Genomic DNA, 21,099 nt, shown 5'->3' on the forward strand with positions numbered 1-21,099 from the left:
CAGGCTGTCCAGCTTATTCATGAGTGGGAGGTACAGCCACACCCCCCAGTGCATGACTGACAGCCTGTATAATGATGTGAGGCTGTATAATGGTGTGAGGTATAACGGTGTAATGGCTGTTACATGTGCTTGCTGCTGGTCACACCCGCTGCATCCTGTGTGTGTGTATAGGAGAGATACAACAGCTCCAGGATGCAGCCATGTTATAGCAGAACATGTCAGGTACATGAGTTGCTGATGTCTGTGTCTCACATGTGTATTAGGAGGGCGAGCAAGTCAGCAGATGCAGCACACACACTAGCAATGCTTTACTATACATTACACACAGACATGAGCAGGGGGGAGAGGGGACGGGTAACAGGGGTGACATCACTGCCTCTGACCATGTGACCAGCCTAATTTACATAATAAAGAAAAGATTATTTTATAATGATTAATGTATATGATAACTAGATAAAGACTGGGATGGGATCCTTGTGAGAGGCTCCAACAGGTTGAGGTGACAGAAATAGTGACAGAGACCTGATGACGGGTGTCCTTTAACCCCTTAACGACTTGGCCTTTTCTAGTTTTTTCACTTCCATTTTTCACACCCCACCTTCAAAAATCTATAACTTTTTTATTTTTCCACATAAAGAGCTCTCTGATGGCTTATTTTCTGCGTAACAAATTGCACTTCGTAGTGATGGTATTTAATATTCCATGGCGCGTACTGGGAAGCAGGAAAAAAATTCCAAATGCAGTGAAAATGGTGAAAAAACACATTTGCGACGTTTTCTTGTGGGCTTGGATTTTACAGCTTTCACTGTGTGCCCCAAATGACAGGTCTATTTTATTCTTTGGGTTGCTACGATCACAGGGATACCACATTTGTACAGGTTTTATAATGTTTTCATACATTTAAAAAAATGAAAACCTCCTGTACAAAAATTTTTTTTTTGATTTTGCCATCTTCTGGCGCTAATAACTTTTTCATACTTTGGTGTACGAAGCTGTGGGTGGTGTCATTTTTTGCGACTTTTGATGGCGTTTTCATTGCTATCATTGTTAGGACTGTGCTACCTTTTGATCACTTTTTATTAATTTTTTTATATTTTCCAAAATGGCAAAAAAAAAGTCATTTTTGACTTTGGACGCTATTTTCCGTTACGGGGTTAAACGCAGTGAAAAACCGTTATTATATTTTGATAGATCGGACATTTTCGGACGCGGTGATACCTAATGTGTTTATGATTTTTACTGTTTATTAATATTAATATCAGTTCTAGGGAAATGGGGGTGATTTGAATTTTTAGTTTTTTTTAATATAATTTTTTTTTTTTTTAACTTTTTTTTACTTTTACTTTAACTATTTTTCAGACTCCCTAGGGTACTTTAACCCTAGGTTGTCTGATCGATCCTACCATATACTGCCATACTGCAATATGGCAGTATATGGGGATTTTACTCCTCATTCATTACAATGTGCTGATAGCACATTGTAATGAATGGGTTAAAACGAGACAGCTTCGGGCCTTCGTGAGACCCGATGCTGCCATGGCAACGGATCACCGCTCCCCGTGACGTAATCTTTTTGAAGCCTCCGGCAGCATTGCCGGCGGCGATCGCGGTGAAAGCACCCGCGATCGGTGCAATATGCAGCAAAGACTTACCGGCTATGGAGAGGGCTCGGCCCGCGAGCTCTCTCCATGCACCGGGACCCGGGAAGGGGTTAAAGAGTCTCTGCCCACTCCGCTGAATCTTACACTGACCATCAATGAGTGATAGGAGCTAAAACAGCAATAAAACTGAGTAACATTGTAAAGTAAAGGGTTAAAAATGATATTACTCTAGTGATCTTATCACTAAGGGATGTTACAGCATTAGTTTCAGGTTGTAGCAGGCATACATCTATGGTAGGAATGGCAATACAAACAAAGGCTGTGATTGATGGGCAGCACAGTAGCTTAACTGGTTAAGGGCATAGGACGATATTGATCGTCCTAATTAGCGAGCTGTTGCTCCTTTAGGAAGATCCAAATCGTCCTGCTAATCATGCTGGCACTGCGAGTGCGATCAGCAGCAGGAGGCCTGACTCTTGCATACAGCCTGGCAGGGAGATCTCAAGTACGATTGCGGCAGCTATGGAAAAAAAGACAGATGGAGCAGGGTTTATTTATTGTATCTGTCAGTATTTTTTATGACAGATTGCCTATTAGACCCAGTCTAGGATTGGGCCTTATAGGCCACTGTACATGGCAGACACAGAGGTTTTCATCTGACCTCCAGCAGCCTTGGAAACCCCTTGGCCCCCTTGCAGCACGATCGCAGGGTATTTCCATGGCTGCTGCAGGTTAGAAAATCTGTCATGTACAGTGGCCTATGAAGCCCAATCCAAGACTGGGTATAATAGGCAAACTGTCAGATAAATACAGGCAGATACAATAAATAATAACAGAAGTCCTGCTATATATTGTTTAACCCCTACGGGACACAGCCTCTTTTGGCCTTAAGGACGCGCTCCCATTTTTCAAATCTGGCCTGTGTCACTATAAGTGGTTATAGCGTGGGAACGCTGTGAGATATCCAGGGGATTTTGAGATTGTTTTCTCGTGACACATTGTACTTCAAATTAGTTTAAAAATTTGGATGAAATCTTTTGCGTTTAGTTATGAAAAAAAACAAAATTTGGCAAAAATTTTGAAAAATTCTTTATTTTCAACGTTCTAAATTCTCTACTTTTGATTCAGAAAGTCATAGCACCCAAATAAATTCATAACTTACATTTCCCAAATGTCTGCTTTATGTTGGCATGGTTTTTTAAGATTCCACATATTTTACTAGAATGTTATGAGGCTCAGAATTTGGGTGCCATTTTTCACATTTTTTGTAAAATCGCCAAAACCTGTATTTAGATGGACCTGCTCAGTTTCTAATTGACACTGAGAGGCCTAAATAATAGCGAGACTCGTAAATTACCCCATTGTGGAAACTACACCCCTCAACGTATGAAAAACCACTTTTAAGAAGTTTGTTAACCCTTTACGTGTTTTATAGGGGTTAAAACAAAATGGAGGTGGAGTCTGCAAATTGTAATATTTTTTCACAATACACTCATTTTGGGTGGAAAATTTTACATTTGTAATGGATAAAATGAAAAAAGGCTCCACAAAGTTTGATACCCAATTTCTCCCGAGTACACCGATACCCTACATGTGGTGGTAACCTGCTGTATGGGCGCACGGCCGGGCATAGAAGGGAAGGAGGCGCCATTCAAATCAGATTTGCTATGTCACATTGTACAGGCTATAATTTTTTTCTTTTTTTTATTGAGGACCTATAGGGGCTTATTTCTTTTGCCACATGAGATGCACTTTTCTAATACATAATTTTGGGGCATCTATAGCTAATTGGTGAGATTTAATTAACTCTTTGTTGGTGGAGGAAATGAAAATCATCAATTTTTAGGAAAATTTTTATGTGTTTTTTTTTGGGCCGTTAACCATACCATGAAAATAGTATATTATTTTTATTCTTTGGGTCGCCACGTTTATGAAAATACTTCATTTATATATATATATTTTTTTTTCCCATTTTTACTGAATAAAAAGTAATTTGGCAAAATTGTTGTTAATTTTAGCATCACCGTCTTTCATATGCATAACTTTTTTATTTTTCACCTCAAAAATCTGTTTAAGGGCTTATTTTTTGCAAGAATGATAGCTCTTTTTAGTGGTCTTATTTTAGATTGCGTAACTTTTTAAAATCACTTTTTTAGAGCATTTTTAAAGGGCATTAATAAAAAATCATCTTTAGCAGAGAGAGTTTTTTTAGGTTGTTTTTTACGGGGTTCACTTTGCGGATCTAATAACGATTCTGTTTTATTATACAGATTGTTACGGACGCAGGGATACCAAATATGTGGGGGTTTTGTGTATTTTATTCAATTGTACTGAATAAAAACTAATTTGGAGAAAATCTTATTCATTTTAGCATCACCATCTTTTTATATGCATAACTTTTTTATTTTTTGGCAGATAAATCTTGTTAGGGGCTTATTTTTTGCGAGAACAGTTGTTCTTTTTAGTGGGCTTATTTTGGAGTGCATAACATTTTTTAAATCACTTTTTAGAGCATTTTTTATAGGGTATTAATTAAAAATTATCTTTTTTCGGAATGTTTTTTGCGTTTTTTTCCTCCGGCGTTTACCGTGCGGGTCCAGTAACAATTCTGTTTTATTATGCAGATTGTTACGGACGCGGCAATACCAAATATGCGGGGTTTTTTTGTGTTTTTATGTTTTTTATACTTTATTAAGTTTTTTTATGGGAAAGTGACATTTTAGGGGCTTATATTTTTATGTATTAATTTTTTATTTATTATAATGTGTAGTGTTAACTGTTTTTGCATATTTTTACTTATACATACTTGAACTTAAACCAGTGATGCTCTGATCACTGGTTTAAGTTCAATACACTGCTCTACAATACTATTTTATTGTAGAGCAGTGTAAACTGTCTGAGCAAGCTTGCGCATGCTCAGACAGTTTACAGCCAGACCCGGAAGGGGTCTGGCTGCCATGGAGACCGGGCAGCTCCGGGGCACATGCCAGTCCTCGGAGCTGCCCGGAAGAGGATCGGATCCCCCGGTAAGCGGCACGGGGGATCCGATCCACAGCGCTAACACCCTTACACGCCGCGGTCATGTTTGACCGCGGCGTGTAAGGGGTTAACACCCGCGATCGGAGCCGTCTCCGATCGCGGGTGTTAGCGCAGGCTGTCAGCTGTACTAGACAGCTGACAGCCGCTGCTTCTGGTACCGGCTCCGTTCGTGAGCCGGTGCCAGAAGCAGGACGTTATAGAACGTCCCCGTGCGCTAAGCATCTAGCCCCGGGGACGTACTATAACGTCCAGGTGCGCCTAGGGGTTAAGGGATAAAGGTATCCCCAGTGTAGGTCCCCAAGAGGAACAGAAAAAAATAAATAAACAATATAAAATAAAATTTAAAAAAAATCACCCATTCTCTAATTAGGATTCTCTCACATTAAAACAATTAAGTAATAAAACCCACCACAGAAACTAGATATTGCAACCTTGGCCAAGCAGATATAATATTATTATACCCGTACAGTACTGTGTTGTGGAGGGTAGAAAAAAAAAAACTTTAAAAACTAATAAAAAAATTGTAATCTAATCATTACCTTTTCCTGCTATAATAATCCTCTTTTGATTGAGGAATTAATAAAATGTATGTACTCGAGTATAAGCCGACCTGAGTATAAGCCGAGGTACCTATTTTTGACTCGAATATACGCCAAAGGTGGGAAATGCAGCAACTACTCTTTAATAAAATGTCCAGCAGTGCCCACCTTTAAAAAAAACTATTGTCCAGCAGTGCCCCCTTTTATGATCAAATTATAAACTTACTACTCACCCTCACCTCTGGCGTTCACCCCCGGCCTCCTCTTCTCATGTGGCGATTCGTCTCCACCAGGATGTGGCTTCCCGGCAAGGCGGGCAGAGAGCATAGACGTGCCCGATTACTTCACCACGTATGTGTGTGCATGTGGGTAGAGGGAGCCGCGTGGAGAAGACGCGCCGTGTGAGAAGAGGACGCCAGGGGCGAGTACTAATTTTTTTTTTTTATCAATATACCCAAGTATAATCCGAATGGGGCTTTTTCAGCACATAAATTTTGCTGAAAATCTTGGCTTATACTGTACTCGAGTGTCTACAGTAAAAGTTAAAGCATATTGCAGCAAACCCCCACCGCTAATAACCGTGGTCAGTGCTTGCACCGATCGCGGCTATTAACCCTTTGATTGCCGCCGGCAAAGTCGCCGCCAGCATTTAAAAGACGGCGGCGCGTGGGCGATCGGTTGCCATGGTAGCTTCGGGTCTTCGTTTGACCCGAGGCTTAATGGCTTCTGCAGATTCGTTACAATGAGCCAGTGGCTCATTGTAATGAATGAGCTGCAAAAATGCCATCTACAGCAATACAGAAGTATTGCAGTATATGGTAGGAACGATCTGACCATCTAGGGTTAATGTACCCTAGATGGTCTAAAATATAGTGAAAAAAAAAAAAAAGTTTAAAAAGAGTTTAAAAAATAAAAAAAAATAATAAAATATTAAAAATTCTAATCACCCCCCTTTCGCTAGAACTGATATAAAACATAATAAACAGTAAAAATCACATTCGGTATCGCCGCGTCCCTAAATGCCCGATCTATCAAAATATAAAAACTGTTAAGGCCGGCGGTGACCTCCAAGACGGGAAATGGCGCCCAAATGTCCGAAATGCGACTTTTACACCTTTTTACATCACATAAAAAATGGAATAAAAAATGATCAAAATGTTGCACAGACTCCAAATTGGTAGCAATGCAAACGTCGGCTCATTTCGCAAAAAATGACACCTCACACAGCTCCATGCGCCAAAGTATGAAAAAGTTATTAGCTTCAGAAGATGGCAAAATTTTTTTCTTCTTTTTTTGTACACATTCGTTTAATTTTTGAAAATGTATTAAAACACAATAAAACCTATATAAATTTGGTATCACCGCGATCGTACCAAACCAAAGAATAAAGCTGAGGTGTTATTTGGAGCGCACAGTCAAAGTCGTAAAAACAGAGCCCACAAGAACGTGACGTGCGTTTTTTTTTTCAATTTTTCCACATTTGGAATTTTTTCTCAGCTTCGCAGTACAGGGCATGTTAAAATAAAAAACATTACGGGAAAGTAAAATTTGTTACGCACAAAATAAGCCCTCAGACAGGTCTGTACACGTAAAAATGAAAAAGTTATGGATTTTTGAAGTTGGAGAGCGAGAAATGAGCGAAAAAACCCTGCGTCCTTAAGGGGTTAATGATTGGGCTGACCTAAAAAATAAAGGGGTTGTGTCAATTGGACTGCACAATGAAAGCTGCGAAAACAAAGCCAAAAAAATATTGTCATTTCCACCGATTTTGGACATTTTTCCAGCTTCCAGGTAGAACATGCAGAATATTAACTCCTTAACGATCAGACTTTTTTTTTTCATTTTTCACTCCCCACCTTCAAAAATCCATGACTTTTTCCATGTAAAGAGCTGTGTAAGGGCTTGTTTTCAGCACTTCATAGTGATGGTATTTAACCGGTTAAGGACCGGGCCCTTTCCTGTTTTTTCATGTCCATTTTTCACTCCCCACCTTCAAAAATCTATAACTTTTTTATTTTTACACGTAAAGAGCTGTGTGACAGCTTGTTTTCTGCGTAACAAATTGCACTTCATAATGATGGTATTAAATATTCCATGCCATGTACTCGGAAGCGGGAAAAAAAATCCAAATGCAATGAAAATGGTGAAAAAACGCATTTGCGCCATTTTCTTGTGGGCTTGGATATTACGTCTTTCACTGAGCGCCCCAAATGACATGTCTACTTTATTCTTTGGGTCGGTACGATTAAGGGGATACCAAATTTGTATAGGTTTTATAATGTTTTCATACATTTACAAAAATTAAAACCTCCTGTACAAAAATAATTTTTTTGATTTTGCCAACTTCTGGCGCTAATAACTTTTTCATACTTTGGTGTACGGAGCTGTGCGTGGTGTCATTTTTTGGGAAATTTGATAATATTTTCAATGATATCATTTTTAGGACTGTACGACCTTTAAATCACTTTTTATAGATTTTTTGAGATTTTTCAAAATGGCAAAAAAGTGCCATTTTCGACTTTGGGCGCTATTTTCCGTTACGGGGTTAAACGCATTGAAAAACCGTTATCATATTTTGATAGATCGGGCATTTTTGGACGCGTCGATACCGGATGTGTTTATGATTTTTACTGTTTATTTATATTTATGTCAGTTCTAGGGAAAGGGGGGTGATTTGAAATTTTAGGTTTTTTTAATATAATTTTTTTAACTTTTATTTTTATTTATACTATTTTTCAGACTCCCTAGGGTACTTTAACCCTAGGTTGTCTGATCGATCCTATCATATACTGCCATACTACAGTATGGCAGTATATGGGGATTTTCTTCCTCATTCATTACAATATGCTATCAGCACATTGTAATGAAGGGGTTAAAACGAAATAGCCTCGGGTCTTCGGAAGACCCGAGGCTACCATGGAGACGGATCGCCGCCCCCCCGATGACGTCACGGCTAGCACCGATCGCGGATGTTACCGGTAAGCCTTTGCTGCAATATGCAGCAAAGACTTACCGGCTATGGAGAGGGCGAGGCCCTTTTTTTTTGGACACATTCATCTAATTTTTGAAGATGTATTAAAACACAATAAAACTTATAAAATTTGGTATCACCATGATTGTACCAAATAAACGTATTATTTGGAGCGCACGGGGGGGATCAACTGGACCAAAATAAATGGAGCCCCTTCTTAGAAATCGGTGTAAGACCTCCTGTTAGCAGTCCCTTATGAGTTACACAGCAATATATCATATGGTATTCTTGTTTTGTGTTATTGCTTTAGATTGTACAGAAGAAATACTCCCTCTTTCCATCTTAGCCATTCCTGGTTTATTCCCATACAGGTTTAAGTATGTAGTCAGTTTGATCTTATGAATGGCGGGCTTCCTGAACCTTTGTTGAAACCATTGTGAACAGATAAAGTTCTGGTAAATATTTGGCTCGGTCCATTGACCTCTACGGGATTTCTGCCGAGTAAGTTTACACCAAAACAAATGAATATAGCAATAAAAAAGGAGAAAATGATAAGTCTGACATATGCATACCTGAAAGCAAAACAAGCATATGGAACAGATAACAAAGTCTTCCCTGGAAGCATTTGCTGAAGGCAAAACCGACACCATGTCATAAACACCAAGAGTGAAGAAAAGCAGGAAGCCCAGTAGATGGCTCCAAATGTTGACCGTCTCATTGGATAAAATGAAGAGGCTGCAGGAGAATCCAAATGTTAGGTACTTAAGCACTTACAAAACAAATAAACTGAACATTTCACCTGTACTTTCCACATTATGCAACATCATGACCAATAGCATATTTTAGTGCAGCAAACACATGTTGCATGAATAGAACAAAAAAAATGTAAAACTAAACGTAGTGGTGATCCATGGTAGAAGTGGGGAGTCAAAGGTGCTCTTTGCTGTGGTATAGTGGCTGGTGCGCATGTAGGAAAAAAAAATAAAGTGTTCTCATCCTGCTCCAACACTTGGGTCTGCCAGAAGCGGTTTGGTCACAGTTGGCAACCACAGCCACGGGCGTGCCAAGGACATCCGCACTGATATGGGAGAGGTTACCGTGGAGGAGGCTTGCACCTATCATTAGTGTGCAGGACCTCTGCTGGCAGATCACATAATCTGCGGCTCTCGCAGAGAAACTTTACCAGGGTAAGTACAATATGGGTGGCCTGATTAGGTCTTGTACTTGTACTGGTAGTTAATCAGTGGCCAAACCCATTAAACCTGCGCTGGCCCCTGTGGGCCTTTCCCAGGATGCCTGGAAACCCCATTTAGCATTCTTCATCCTTCCTTACTGAAATTGTGAGTTTGGTCGACTTAACCTTTCTGTGTATAGGGCCTTCATTGTAAATAGCACTGCATAACATATAACACCTCTATGAAGTAACAGAAATATTGCTCACCTCTTAAGACACAAACGGGATGGAAGATAAGCTCTGTAGCCATCTGTAATATAGGGATTGTCTTTAAGGAAGACTGGGATCTGCTCGTAGGTGTAAAGTCGGATTCCCCTGGGAAGCAGGACCGGCCAGTACTGGTAGCTGCCCAGCTCTATGTAATGGGCACTCTTAAGCACTTTCTGATGCATGGTGGAAGAGTTTCTACACCAATCCTAAAAAATAGAGACACAAAACTGTAGCATCTTCCTTGCCTGTTTGTTACAATTTTTCAGTACAGGTACAATGTATTATGTTATATATACAGGCGGTCCCCTACTTAAGAACACCTGACTTACAGACGACCGCTAGTTACAAACGGACCTCTAGATGTTGCCAATTTACTATACTTTATCACCTACAATAAACAGTTGTAAGTTATCAGAGGTGTCTGTAATGAAGATTCATTGCTAATCCTGAGACCCAAAAAAATTTGGTTACAGAATTTGGTGACATAACCTATTCTGTACGTAACCCAGGGACTAGCTGTACATGGGAAGTATTCTGCTTGGAAGCAGAATACTTTAATACTGGAAGTTGGGAGAAGGAGCCTGCAAGATGATTTCCCTATAACAGGGTGGTCCAGACACAAGTTATTCCCAATGTGCAAGGGTTGGTGGACCACCACAGATCACGAAAATGCAGTATGTTGTGCCCCCAAATGAATAGAGCAGCAGGAGGCACAAGACACTTCAGAAGGACTCTCCATTACCACTATGTGACCTCAAAGCCCCCAAGGACTGCGCCCTCATGGAACAGCCCATAGGCAGGAGAGCCCTTTATTCTCTATGTGCTATATAGATACATAGGGAAGCGTCCACACATGTGTCACTCAGCCCAGGGCATAGTCCACGAACAGCGCGATGTCACACACTAGAGAGCTACGGGTGACCCGTCCTGCTCTGCCGGCAGCGGAATGCTATGCTGCTGTCACTCCAATGAGTAGCGCACTTACACTCACCCTGACGTCTCTCCCTCCGCTCTGCTTTCCCCTCATACAACACTACACCATCCAGCTCCGAGCAGCGTACGTGGACAGTCAGCTGCATCAGTGACGTCATCACGCCCCGCCGCTCCGTGTAGCGGTGCGCTGTTAAAGAGGAATTACGCCACCGCTGTCAGATGCTGCGCTACATAGCTGTGTACTGTCCCGTCCGGCATTGTGCTGGTTGTGTATAGACGCCGCAACATGGGCGCTGACAGGAGGTGTTACTCCCCAATTATCTATCACTTCCTTGTGCTGTTTACACTACTGGCATCGTCTTATGCCCTCATGGCATCAAGGCTTGTGTCACCTTCACAGGGTGGAATCATCACAGGCTACGCATTTATAATGTGCTGGGGATTTTGGTTCACATTCTGCTTCTAAATAGCAGACTTCTGAATGGGGCCCTACCCCTCAGGAAATGTACATATTTGTATATGCATCATGCATTTATATGCTCATTTTAAGGAAATCTACCATTTAAAAATGTACAGATATTCACCTCCGCGCCTCCTCAACTTGATCCCGGCGCTGTCCTTGACCAGTCTTGACACAGCGGGGTCACCTAAAAAAGAAACTTATAATTAGCGGCACGGAGCGTGGGGACAAGATGTCCAGCGTTCCCGGCTCCTAACTATGCACAACCCTGAACCTCCCTCTCTAATGCTGGCAGTAGGAGGTGATTTCATGCCTCTCCCATGTGCATAATGAGCGGCACATTGTACAACATAATGGGGCAGATTAACTTACCCGTCCCTGCACGATTCCCGAGGTGCGTTCCCCGACGAGAATGCACACTACCAGCGTGCGCCCGATATCCTGCATGTGTCGCTTCCCCGATCAGGTCCGCCAGAGTTCAACTTCTTCTTCCCGTTGCATTTTAGTGCTTGACATGCTACACAACTTAAATGTTAAATCCCACAGTTTGTCCGAATCCATCGGATCGTCCGACAGCCCCCCCCCCCCCCCGATTTCCGATGCACCAAAATCCGATCGCACGCGACACAATCCCTGGCGGGATCTACAAAAAGTTGGGAAACCCGGCGAAAATGTGGCCATGGGACCCTCAGTAAATAAGCCCCAATATGTATAAATTGGTGCACATCCTCCATTCTTTAGTTTGGGCCCTATAGCAGCTGTTATGGCTGCTACCGCCGTAGTTCCGACCCTGATTGCATCTGTGGAACTCAACCGTCAAAATATGCACCAGCTAGTGTGTGGCAATTACAATAAGTGATTGTAAACCATTGTAAATTTAGCATTTGCCCCTAATGCTGATTTGCATAATTTTGAAAGCCTTTTATGCAAAATCAAGGGCATAAGAAACTAAAAGAGCAGATTCTGCCACAGGGGGCACACACCAGCATGTAAGTGTATGTGGTTTACATTCCTTGGTCCTAGTGGTAGATGTCCCTTAACCCCTAGGCGCACCACAACGTTATACTACGTCCCCGGGGCTACATGCTAAGCGCACGGGGAGCATTGCTGGTTCATTGCTGGTTCAAGTTCAAGTAAGTATAAGTAAAAACTTGTAAAAACACTAAAGTTAACACATCATAATAAATAAAAATTAAATACATAAAAATATAAGCCCCTAAAATGACATTTTCCCATAAAAACACTAAATAAACTATTAAAAACGCAAACACACAAAAAACCGCCACATATTTGGTATTGCCGCGTCTGATCATTTTTAATCAGATCATTTTTAATTAATACCTTTAAAAGAAATGATCTAAAAAGTGATTTAAAAAATGTTACACACTCTAAAATAAGCCACTAAAAAGAACAACTCTTCTCGCAAAAAATAAGCCCCTAACCAGATTTGTCAGCCGAAAGATAAAAAACTTATGCATATGAAAAGATGCTGATGCTAAAATGAAAAAAATTGTCTCCAAATTTGTTTTTATTCAGTAAAATGAAATAAAATACACAAAACCCCCACATATTTGGTATCCCTGCATCCGTAACCATCTGCATAATAACACAGAATCATTATTGGACCTACAGAATGAACCCCATAAAAAAAAAACCCTCAAAAATGCTGCGAAAAAAAGATAATTTTCAATTAATACCCTTTAAAAAATGCTCTAAAAAGTGATTTAAAAAAGTTCTGCACTCTAAAATAAGACCACTAAAAAGAACAAATATTCTCTCAAAAAATAAACCCCTAACCAGATTTGTAAGCTGAAAAATAAAAAAGTTATGCATATGAAAGTCAGTGATGCTAAAATTTACATTTTTGCCTAATTACTTTTTATTCAGTAAAATGGGATTTTTTTTAAAAAAAACTATAAATAAGGTCTTTTTGTGATCGTGGAGACCCTTAGAATAAAAATAATATACTATTTTTACGGTATGGTAAACGGCAAAAAATAAAATACAAAAAAAGTTCCTAAAAATTGATTTTCATTTCCTCCACCAACAAAGAGTTAAAAAAATCTCACCAATTAGCTATAGATGCCCCCAAAATTATGTAGCAGAAAAGTGCATCTCATGTGGCAAAAAAACAAGCCCCTATAGGTCCACAATAAAAAAACAAAAAAAATTATAGCCTGTACAATGTGACATAGCAAATCTGATCTGCATGGGGCCTCCTTCCCTTCTATGCCCGGCCGTGCGCCCATATAGCAGGTCACCACCACATATGGGGTATCGGTGTACTCGGGAGAAATTGGGTATCAAACTTTGTGAAACCTTTTTCATTTTATCCATAACAACTGTTTAATTTTCCACCCAAAATGAATGTATTGTCAAAAAATATTACAATTTGTAGACCACACCTCCATTTTGTTTTACCCCCTATAAAACACCTAAAGGGTTAACAAATTTTTAAAAGTGGTTTTTCATACATTGAGGTGTGTAGTTTCCATAATGGGGTAATTTACGATTCTAGCTATTATTTAGGCCTCACACGGTCAATTAGAAGTTGAGCAGGTCCATCTAAATATTAGTTTTGGTGATTTTCACAAATATTTGAAAAATGGCACCCAAATTCTGAGCCTCATAACATTCTAGTAAAATATGTGGAATCTTAAAAAACCATCCAACATAAAGCAGACATTTGGGACATTTGGTAAGTTAGGAATTTATTTGGGAGCTATGACTATCTGCATCAAAAGTATAGAATTTAGAACTTTGAAAATAAAGAATTTTTCCAAATTTTTTCCAAATTTAGTTTTTTTCATAACTAAACACAAAAGATATCATCCAAATTTTCAAACTAATTTGAAGTACAATGTGTCACGAGAAAACAATCTCAAAATCCCCTGGATATCTCATATCGTTCCAAAACTATAACCACTTATAGTGACACAGGGCAGATCTGAAAAATGGGGCCGCGTCCTTGACGCCAAAAGAGGCTGAGTCCCGTAGGGGTTAACCTAGGCCCTATTAGTAATGTTAGCCAGCAAGTAAATGCCCACCGAGTAGTGAGGCACCTCAATTTGGTCTCCACAGCATGATTAACCCCTTAAGGATGTTGCATGTTTGTACATTAAGGCTCAGAACTTTCTTTAAAATTTTAACCAGTGTCTCTTAATGTGGTAATAACTTTTCAACACTATAAGATATCCCTGTGATTTTGAGACTGTTTTCTTGTGAGACATTGTAGTTTATGTTAGAAGTTTATTTAGCTGATCAGTTACTTTTTTGGAGGGAAAAACTCAATAATTTAGGAAAAATTTGAAAAAAGTTCCAATTTTCAAAGTTTCAAATGTTCTACTTTTTAGACAAAAAGTCATACCACATTTTTTTTGTAGGAACCCTTTTGCCATTTGTCTTATTTTTCCATAATTTGTTTTACGTTTCTTTTTTTTACAGATGTTAGAAGCTTTATACTTTTAGTTGCAAGTTCTTAAATTTTCAAGAGATTTGAAAAACGCTAGATTTTTGGTGACCAGTTTAGTTTGTAAGTGCCCTATAAAGGCTTATCTACTATAAATCCCCCCAAGTAACACCATTTTATGACCCCTAACATCTCAAACTATTCAAATCGGTACAATAGAAACCAAGAAGTGACACAAATTTGGAAACTATACCCCTCAAAGAATTTATCTGGAGTTGTGGTTTGCATTTTAACCCCCAACATGCTGGTCAAAATGTAATACAAAGTAAATGGTATAGATTAAAAATAGCATTTTTTTCTGAAATATGCCATTTTAGTGCCAAATATATTGTGCCCAACTCATGCCACTTTAGACAAACACCCCAAATATCATTCTGCGGGTTGTCTCAAGTATGGCAATACCCCACATGTGGCAATAATCGACAGGCTGGGCACACAGCAGCACTGAGAAGGGAAAGAGCTAAATTTAGCTTTTTGAGCTCCGTTTTCATAAGTTTGCATTTGGGTGCCATGTTGTGTTCGCAGAGCCCTAGAGATACCAGTTCAACAGAAGCCCTCGAGAAGTTACACTACTTTGGAAACTACACCCCTCAAAGAACTTATCTGGGTGAATGTTGAATGGTGCAGAGTAAAAATTGCATTGCAATTTATTAAAGGAAACCTACCACTTGAAGTGGCAGGTTTCAGAAGAAAACACCGAGCACCAGCTCAGGCTGAGCTGGTGCCGGTGCTTATTTTTGTTAGTGCATTGTTTTCTCACGTCATTGATGTGACAAATGAAATAATCCCAAATCATGCTATTAGGGACTAAGACCCCCCTGCGGCTTATTCCGGGTATGCCAATATCCCATATGTGGCAATAATCTGCACAAAGCAGGGCTCAAAAGGGAATAACTGGCATGTGGCATTTTACTTTTTCTTTTCTTTTTGGCATTTTACTTTTTCTTTTCTTTTTGGCATTATAAAGCATTTGTAGATGCCAATAGGGACCAGTACAGTAGAAATTCCTAAGATAAGATTGCATAATGGATAGTGCATAGTAAAAAATATTCATTATGTCATATTTTGCCCAGATCCTGCCATGGGAAACAAACAAAAATCATGATGTGTGTTCTCCCGGATATGGCAATACCCCATATGTGGCAATTATATACTCAAAGCCAAGAAAATGATCCAGCTCGAATCCAAAAGGGTAACAGCATAAAATAATTTCTTTATTCAGTCCATTGTTAAAAGAGACATGGGAAACAGCAAAAAAACAAAACCAACGCGTTTCAGACGCTCACGGCGTCCTTAGTCATGGATAATGTAGCATTTCACAATACTGGTATTTAAACAAAAAAATCATGTCATGTGACAAGTAAGCCCTCCTCCGTGAGTAGAGGAAATACAATTAGGATGGCCGACAGCTGATGTGAGTATAGCATCGTCATAGGGTTGTACGGCCAGTCATACCCCCAAGGGGAGTGGTCAAGTAGTCAAACCCGGCGGCGAGCAACGTCACCATGGCAACCATCAACCACTCCACTGCGAATGGAAAACAGCGGGGGATCAATGTCGCATGAGGAACAACCGACAAGGTAAGTTTGATCACAGTAATGGGATCAAGGTGTCTAAGAAAAAATTATTGTTAGTGACGAATATACCGCATGCGACACTGAAATTGTAGGAATAGACATGAAAGCATTTAATAAAGAAACATATGTGATAAAACCAATCATTATGTTGCTGAGATAAGCAGGTGTAATAGGAAGGAGACAGAATACAATCTTAATGCAAAAGAGTACATAAAAATGGAAAGGAATTAATAATGAAGCATGATTTCATTTCTAATATTCATGCCAAAGGGTGACATAGAATTCAATTGCATAATCCAGAAAGCCTCACGGTCTAATAATAATCTCCTGATGTCACCTCCTCTTTTGGGGACTGTGACTTTTTCTATCGCAAAAGCTGTGAAATCGCAAGTGCGTTTCTGATGAATATTTCTGAAATGAGTTGAGGCTCCACTTATATTACGGGAGTCTGGCTGGGCAAACAGCAAACAATTATATACTGGCTGGGCAAACAGCAGCACTTAGAAGGGAAGATGTGGCATGATGTATGAGCTGTGCATAGTACATGAGGGTAAAATCTGCATCTAAAGGTTCAGGGATGTGTGATAAATACGGAAGCAATCTTTCATACATAGTCCTGTTCTTTTTGGTCATGTTTCACAATGGTAAATGGTGTCCTTCTGAATGCCTTTTTTGGAGCGCACCCTGCACCCTTTTCTGTGACCTTCCCTTCTTGGCAGTTTGGGGAACAACTCCTGGAAAGTGCTCCCCTGGTACAATACATGTTGTGGCCTCGCTTCCAGAAGTGCTAGCACTCCCCCCTATCAGGTCTCCAAAAAGAAAATACTTAATAACCACATCCTGAAATTCCAAGAAAGTTCTCCATTGGCCTGCACATTGATATAACATATTACTATCTGAATGATGTGCACAGCCAGCTTCTTGTACCACACCCTCGATTTCCGCATTGCATTATATGACTGAAGCACCTGGTCTGACTAGTCAACACCTCTAGTGTACTTGTTATAATCCAGCGTGCAGTCAGGTTTGGGAGTTTCTGTCCTGGAACAGGGGTGGTGCTTTGCCCATGTATTGTGGTTAATACAAGGACATCTCTCTTGTACTTGTACCTAACACACAATACAGAGTTGCTGCATAATGCTCTGTTCTTGTGCTTCTAATTTTTTTGCCCAAGCAGTGACTTAGGGAGACCTCTCTAATTTCTGTATACAGTGACGTATGCTGCTGTATTTCTTGAAGCGTGGCACTTGAATAGTGTATTGCTGGTGTAGAAACTGTCCAGGGAGAGGCGGTAGCCCTGGTCCTATCTTCACAGTAATATAGCCCAAACAAAGTGAAACCAGCTCACCACTCCATAAACAGCTACTCCCCTGGTGCTTGCAAAACACTGTTTTGCTCTTCCAGCAAGTTGCATGGTACGACCATGATTAAGTCCTAATTAGACAAAACATGCAGGTTTTTTGCTGTGTCCGGGTGCATATATGTCAGGGAATCCTTCCCTTCATATACCCTGAACTCGTTGGTATACCCTGATGTACTTTTGCACAGCTTATGCATCTTTACACCATACCTTGACCTATTATTGGGCTGGTATGGCAGAATTGAAGGCTTCCTTTTAAATTGAACCTGGGACTCGTCTATGGCCACATGTTGTGCGATATTATATGCCTAGGCAAACATGGCAAAAAATTGGTCTAATATGGGCCTGACCTTAAATAAACATAACTGCGATCAGGGTTAGGGTCAGGGTGGGCACTGTATGTTGTTGTGTAATGCAAAAACTTATGGATGGCTTCAAAGCCATGGGGAACATCGGGATGTGGTAAAGAGTGTCTGTGCTCCAGTAGTCCCCGAATGATGGCTTTTTTACAATCCCCATAAGAAGCATTATACCCCAACACTTCTCCGTCTCTGCTGTAGTGACAGGGGTCCACCTGTGGGGTTGTGCATAAAAAGAATTGGGGTTCTGAGCAATATGCTGAGCAGCATAGAGATTTGGATGGACTACAATTAAATTCAATAGCTCCTCATCAAAAAAATACTTAAAGTGTAACCATCATTCTGAGCAAAAAAAAATTTAAAAACATTACTCTGCTCCAAGTGTCCCTGGGAATCATTCCTCAAAGTATTTTGCCTCTCAGTCCTCATTTAGTACCTTTTTTGGCTCATATAAACCAGGGTTTGCAGCTCTCAAAAAAACTACAATCAGCAAGAAGGAGGGGCAGAGCCTGCCTCCTGTCACCTAATCACAGGCCCCTGCTGCTGGCCAATGAGACCATAACGTACACCAGAAAAATTAGATAATGTGCACCCAACTACACAGATAAACCACCTAACCGGCATTATTGCTCTAAGTGGGAACTGTCTAGCTTAGTGTCCAAACTGAATATGGTATTTACAGTAATGTACACTGTCTATTCTTACGAAAGGGCGATAGTCCAATACTGAGACGTGGCAATTAATTTGCTTTCGCACAACCTACATGGAGACAGCTTTATATTATTTCAGATTTATACAGTTTCAAATGAACATGCATTTAGATTGTCCAGGTATTGTTATAAGAGGTCTCCTAACCCCTGTTCCAAATCACAGTTACAAGAAAAATGCTACAGCAAAAGTTTTTTTTTAAATACATTTTATTCTGTAGTATATATATATAGCACAGAGCATAGCAGGTTGAAACAAGCAAACAGAGCTGTTCAGATTGAGAGTGAATCAAAAAAAAAAAATCTTTGGTTGTAGTGTTTTGTTTTTACTACTGTATGTCAGATTTTTCATCCAGCATCAGACATTGTAAAAAATCTGGTGCACTATAAGGTTACCTGCTTAAGGTCCCTTACATATGAATGTATGGGGGCCATTTCTATGTCCGCACAATTTGCGGCCGCTTCACGGCCCCATAGACGTCTATGGCACCCGGCCATGGTGCAATTACCACATGCTGTCTTACCACACCACAACCAAGGGGTGCTCACCCCTCCACGTAGCTGTATGCATTACTCATGTGCAAAGAGCCTATTTCTGTTTATTTCTGGTTCTGTATCTATATGGTGATCTTGATTCTTCTTGACCTGTATCTGCAGTATATGGTAATCTTAGATCCATTGCAGTTTCTGTGTAGTAGGCTTGGTTGTGGTAACATATTTATTTAATAGCCAACTTATCAGTTTAGGTTGTGGTATTGTATCCATGTAGAAAGCTTGGTTCTTGTGCTGTATCTTTGTAGTAATGGTAGCGCCATAATATTTAAAACTCTTTACAAAGCAAATAAAATACTACTTTACAGAGTACAGTCATATGGAACAATAGGAGTGAGGGCCCTGTTCACAAGAGCTTACAGTCTATGAGGATGAGGGGGGTGACACAAGAGGTATGAAAGTTTGTATAATGGTCCAGCCTTTCTTTATAAAGGAACAAAATACTTTAATAAATAAAGATGCAACTGCTTGAACCAACCATCAGGTGCTATCTTATATACAAAGTCCAAGGTTAATGTGACTGCAGAGAAGCCTGGAGCTTGGTATCTATCTGGTATTTGCCAGATAACAGACAGAAAGAGGACATAGAATGGGTTAGTAGAGAGAATTGATATTTCATTCCGTAAGCGAGTGTGATAGGCTTGCCTAAAGAGATGGGTTTTAAGAGCACATTTGAAACTTTGGAGGTTGGGTATTATTCTGATAGTCTGGAGAAGGTCATTCCAGAGAATTGGTGCATCTTGGGAGGTTCGAATTAAGGTAAAGATTAATCTAACATTACTGTTAGATCAAAGTGCACCGGTTGGGCGATAGACAGAAATGAGAGAAGATAGATAGGGAAGGGCATCATTATGCACAGCTTTGTGGATTAGGGTTATTATTTTAAACTGTATTCGGAAGGAGACAGGCAACCAGTGCAGTGACAGCCACAAACTGGAGGCACAAACAGCATCAGTGTAGCATCCGTGTAGCGTTTGGTCTGAAAGACAAGCTTGGCTACTGCATTAAGAATAGATTGGAGAGGAGAGAGTTTAGTGAATAGAAGACTGTATATTAGGGAGTTACAGTAATCTGGTCAAGAGTGAATCAGAGAAGCAATTAGCATTTTAGATGTTTCAATTGTAAGAAATGGTTGAATTCTGGAGATGTTTCTGAAATGCATGTGGCAAGAGCAAGCAATGGAATAAATATGTGGCACAAAGGAGAGGTCTGAGTTCAGCACAACCCCAAGATAGTGATCTAATGATCTCACAGACCCAGATGGAGAGGTCTGTGTTTGGTCGGTTAGTTGATGGTGGAAAGACAAGAACTTCAGTTTCAAAATAGAGGACAAGCACTGAAGTAAGGCTTGGGTGACGTTACCCATAGAAGTATATAGTTCGGTATCATCAGCATAAAGATTATACTGGAAACATAATCTGCTGATGATTTGTCCAATGGGGGCAGTATAGAGGGGAAAGAGAAAATGACCTAGGACTGAGCCCTATGGAACCCTGACAGTAAGAGGAAGAGGAGAAGAGAAAGATACAGAAAAGGAGACACTAAAAGTTTATATAGGAGATATAGGAAGAAAACCCTTTAGGCCAATGGAGCAAAGTATCCTGAGGAGGAGCTGGTGGTCCACTGTATCAAAAGCTGCCAAGAGATCTAGAACAGTGGTTCTCAACCTGTGGGTCGGGACCCCAGCGGGGGTCGAACGACCAAAACCGGGGGTCACCTAAAGCCATCGGAGCTGCAATTTTACTGTGTGTATACTGCGAGTTGCATGGTTTGGGGTCACCACAGCATGAGGAACTGTATTGCGGGGTCAAAGCATTAGAAAGGGTGAGAACCACTGATCTAGAAGAATGAGGAGAGAATAGTCACCGTTGGGTTTAGTAGTGAGGAGATCATTAGAGACTTTAGAAAGAGCAGTTTCAGTGGAGTGCACAGTACAAAAACCAGATTGTAGAGAGACAAGGATCGAATTGGCTGAGATATAGCGGGTTAGTAGAGAAAGAAAGGTTTTTGTAGAAATGGAATAACGACAGCATGCTTGAAATAAGAGGGAACAATACCAGAAGAGAGAGAGAGAGGTTGAAGATTTTA

At 40.2% G+C, this 21,099-nt stretch overlaps 1 protein-coding gene across 3 annotated transcripts in view; it reads right to left on the reverse strand.

Moving 5' to 3' along the window:
- PAQR3 (progestin and adipoQ receptor family member 3) overlaps positions 1-10,788 on the reverse strand; it is a 45,531-nt gene extending 34,743 nt beyond the window's left edge. The window contains exons 1-3 of one of the 3 annotated variants that reach the window (XM_072114442.1): positions 10,580-10,788; positions 9,592-9,800; positions 8,723-8,885 (exon numbers count right to left, since the gene is read on the reverse strand). In XM_072114442.1, the coding sequence (XP_071970543.1) occupies positions 8,723-8,885; positions 9,592-9,800; positions 10,580-10,621 (414 nt within the window). In that variant the 5' untranslated portion in view covers positions 10,622-10,788. Of the gene's footprint in view, positions 1-8,722; positions 8,886-9,591; positions 9,801-10,447; positions 10,539-10,579 lie in introns of those variants that run through there. The other 2 variants (XM_072114451.1, XM_072114462.1) reach the window with 2 other exon arrangements.
- Positions 10,789-21,099: the final 10,311 nt, after the last annotated feature.

The sequence above is a fragment of the Engystomops pustulosus genome, chromosome 1 (assembly GCF_040894005.1).
Source record: "Engystomops pustulosus chromosome 1, aEngPut4.maternal, whole genome shotgun sequence".
In the NCBI taxonomy this organism is placed as follows: Eukaryota; Metazoa; Chordata; class Amphibia; order Anura; family Leptodactylidae; genus Engystomops; species Engystomops pustulosus.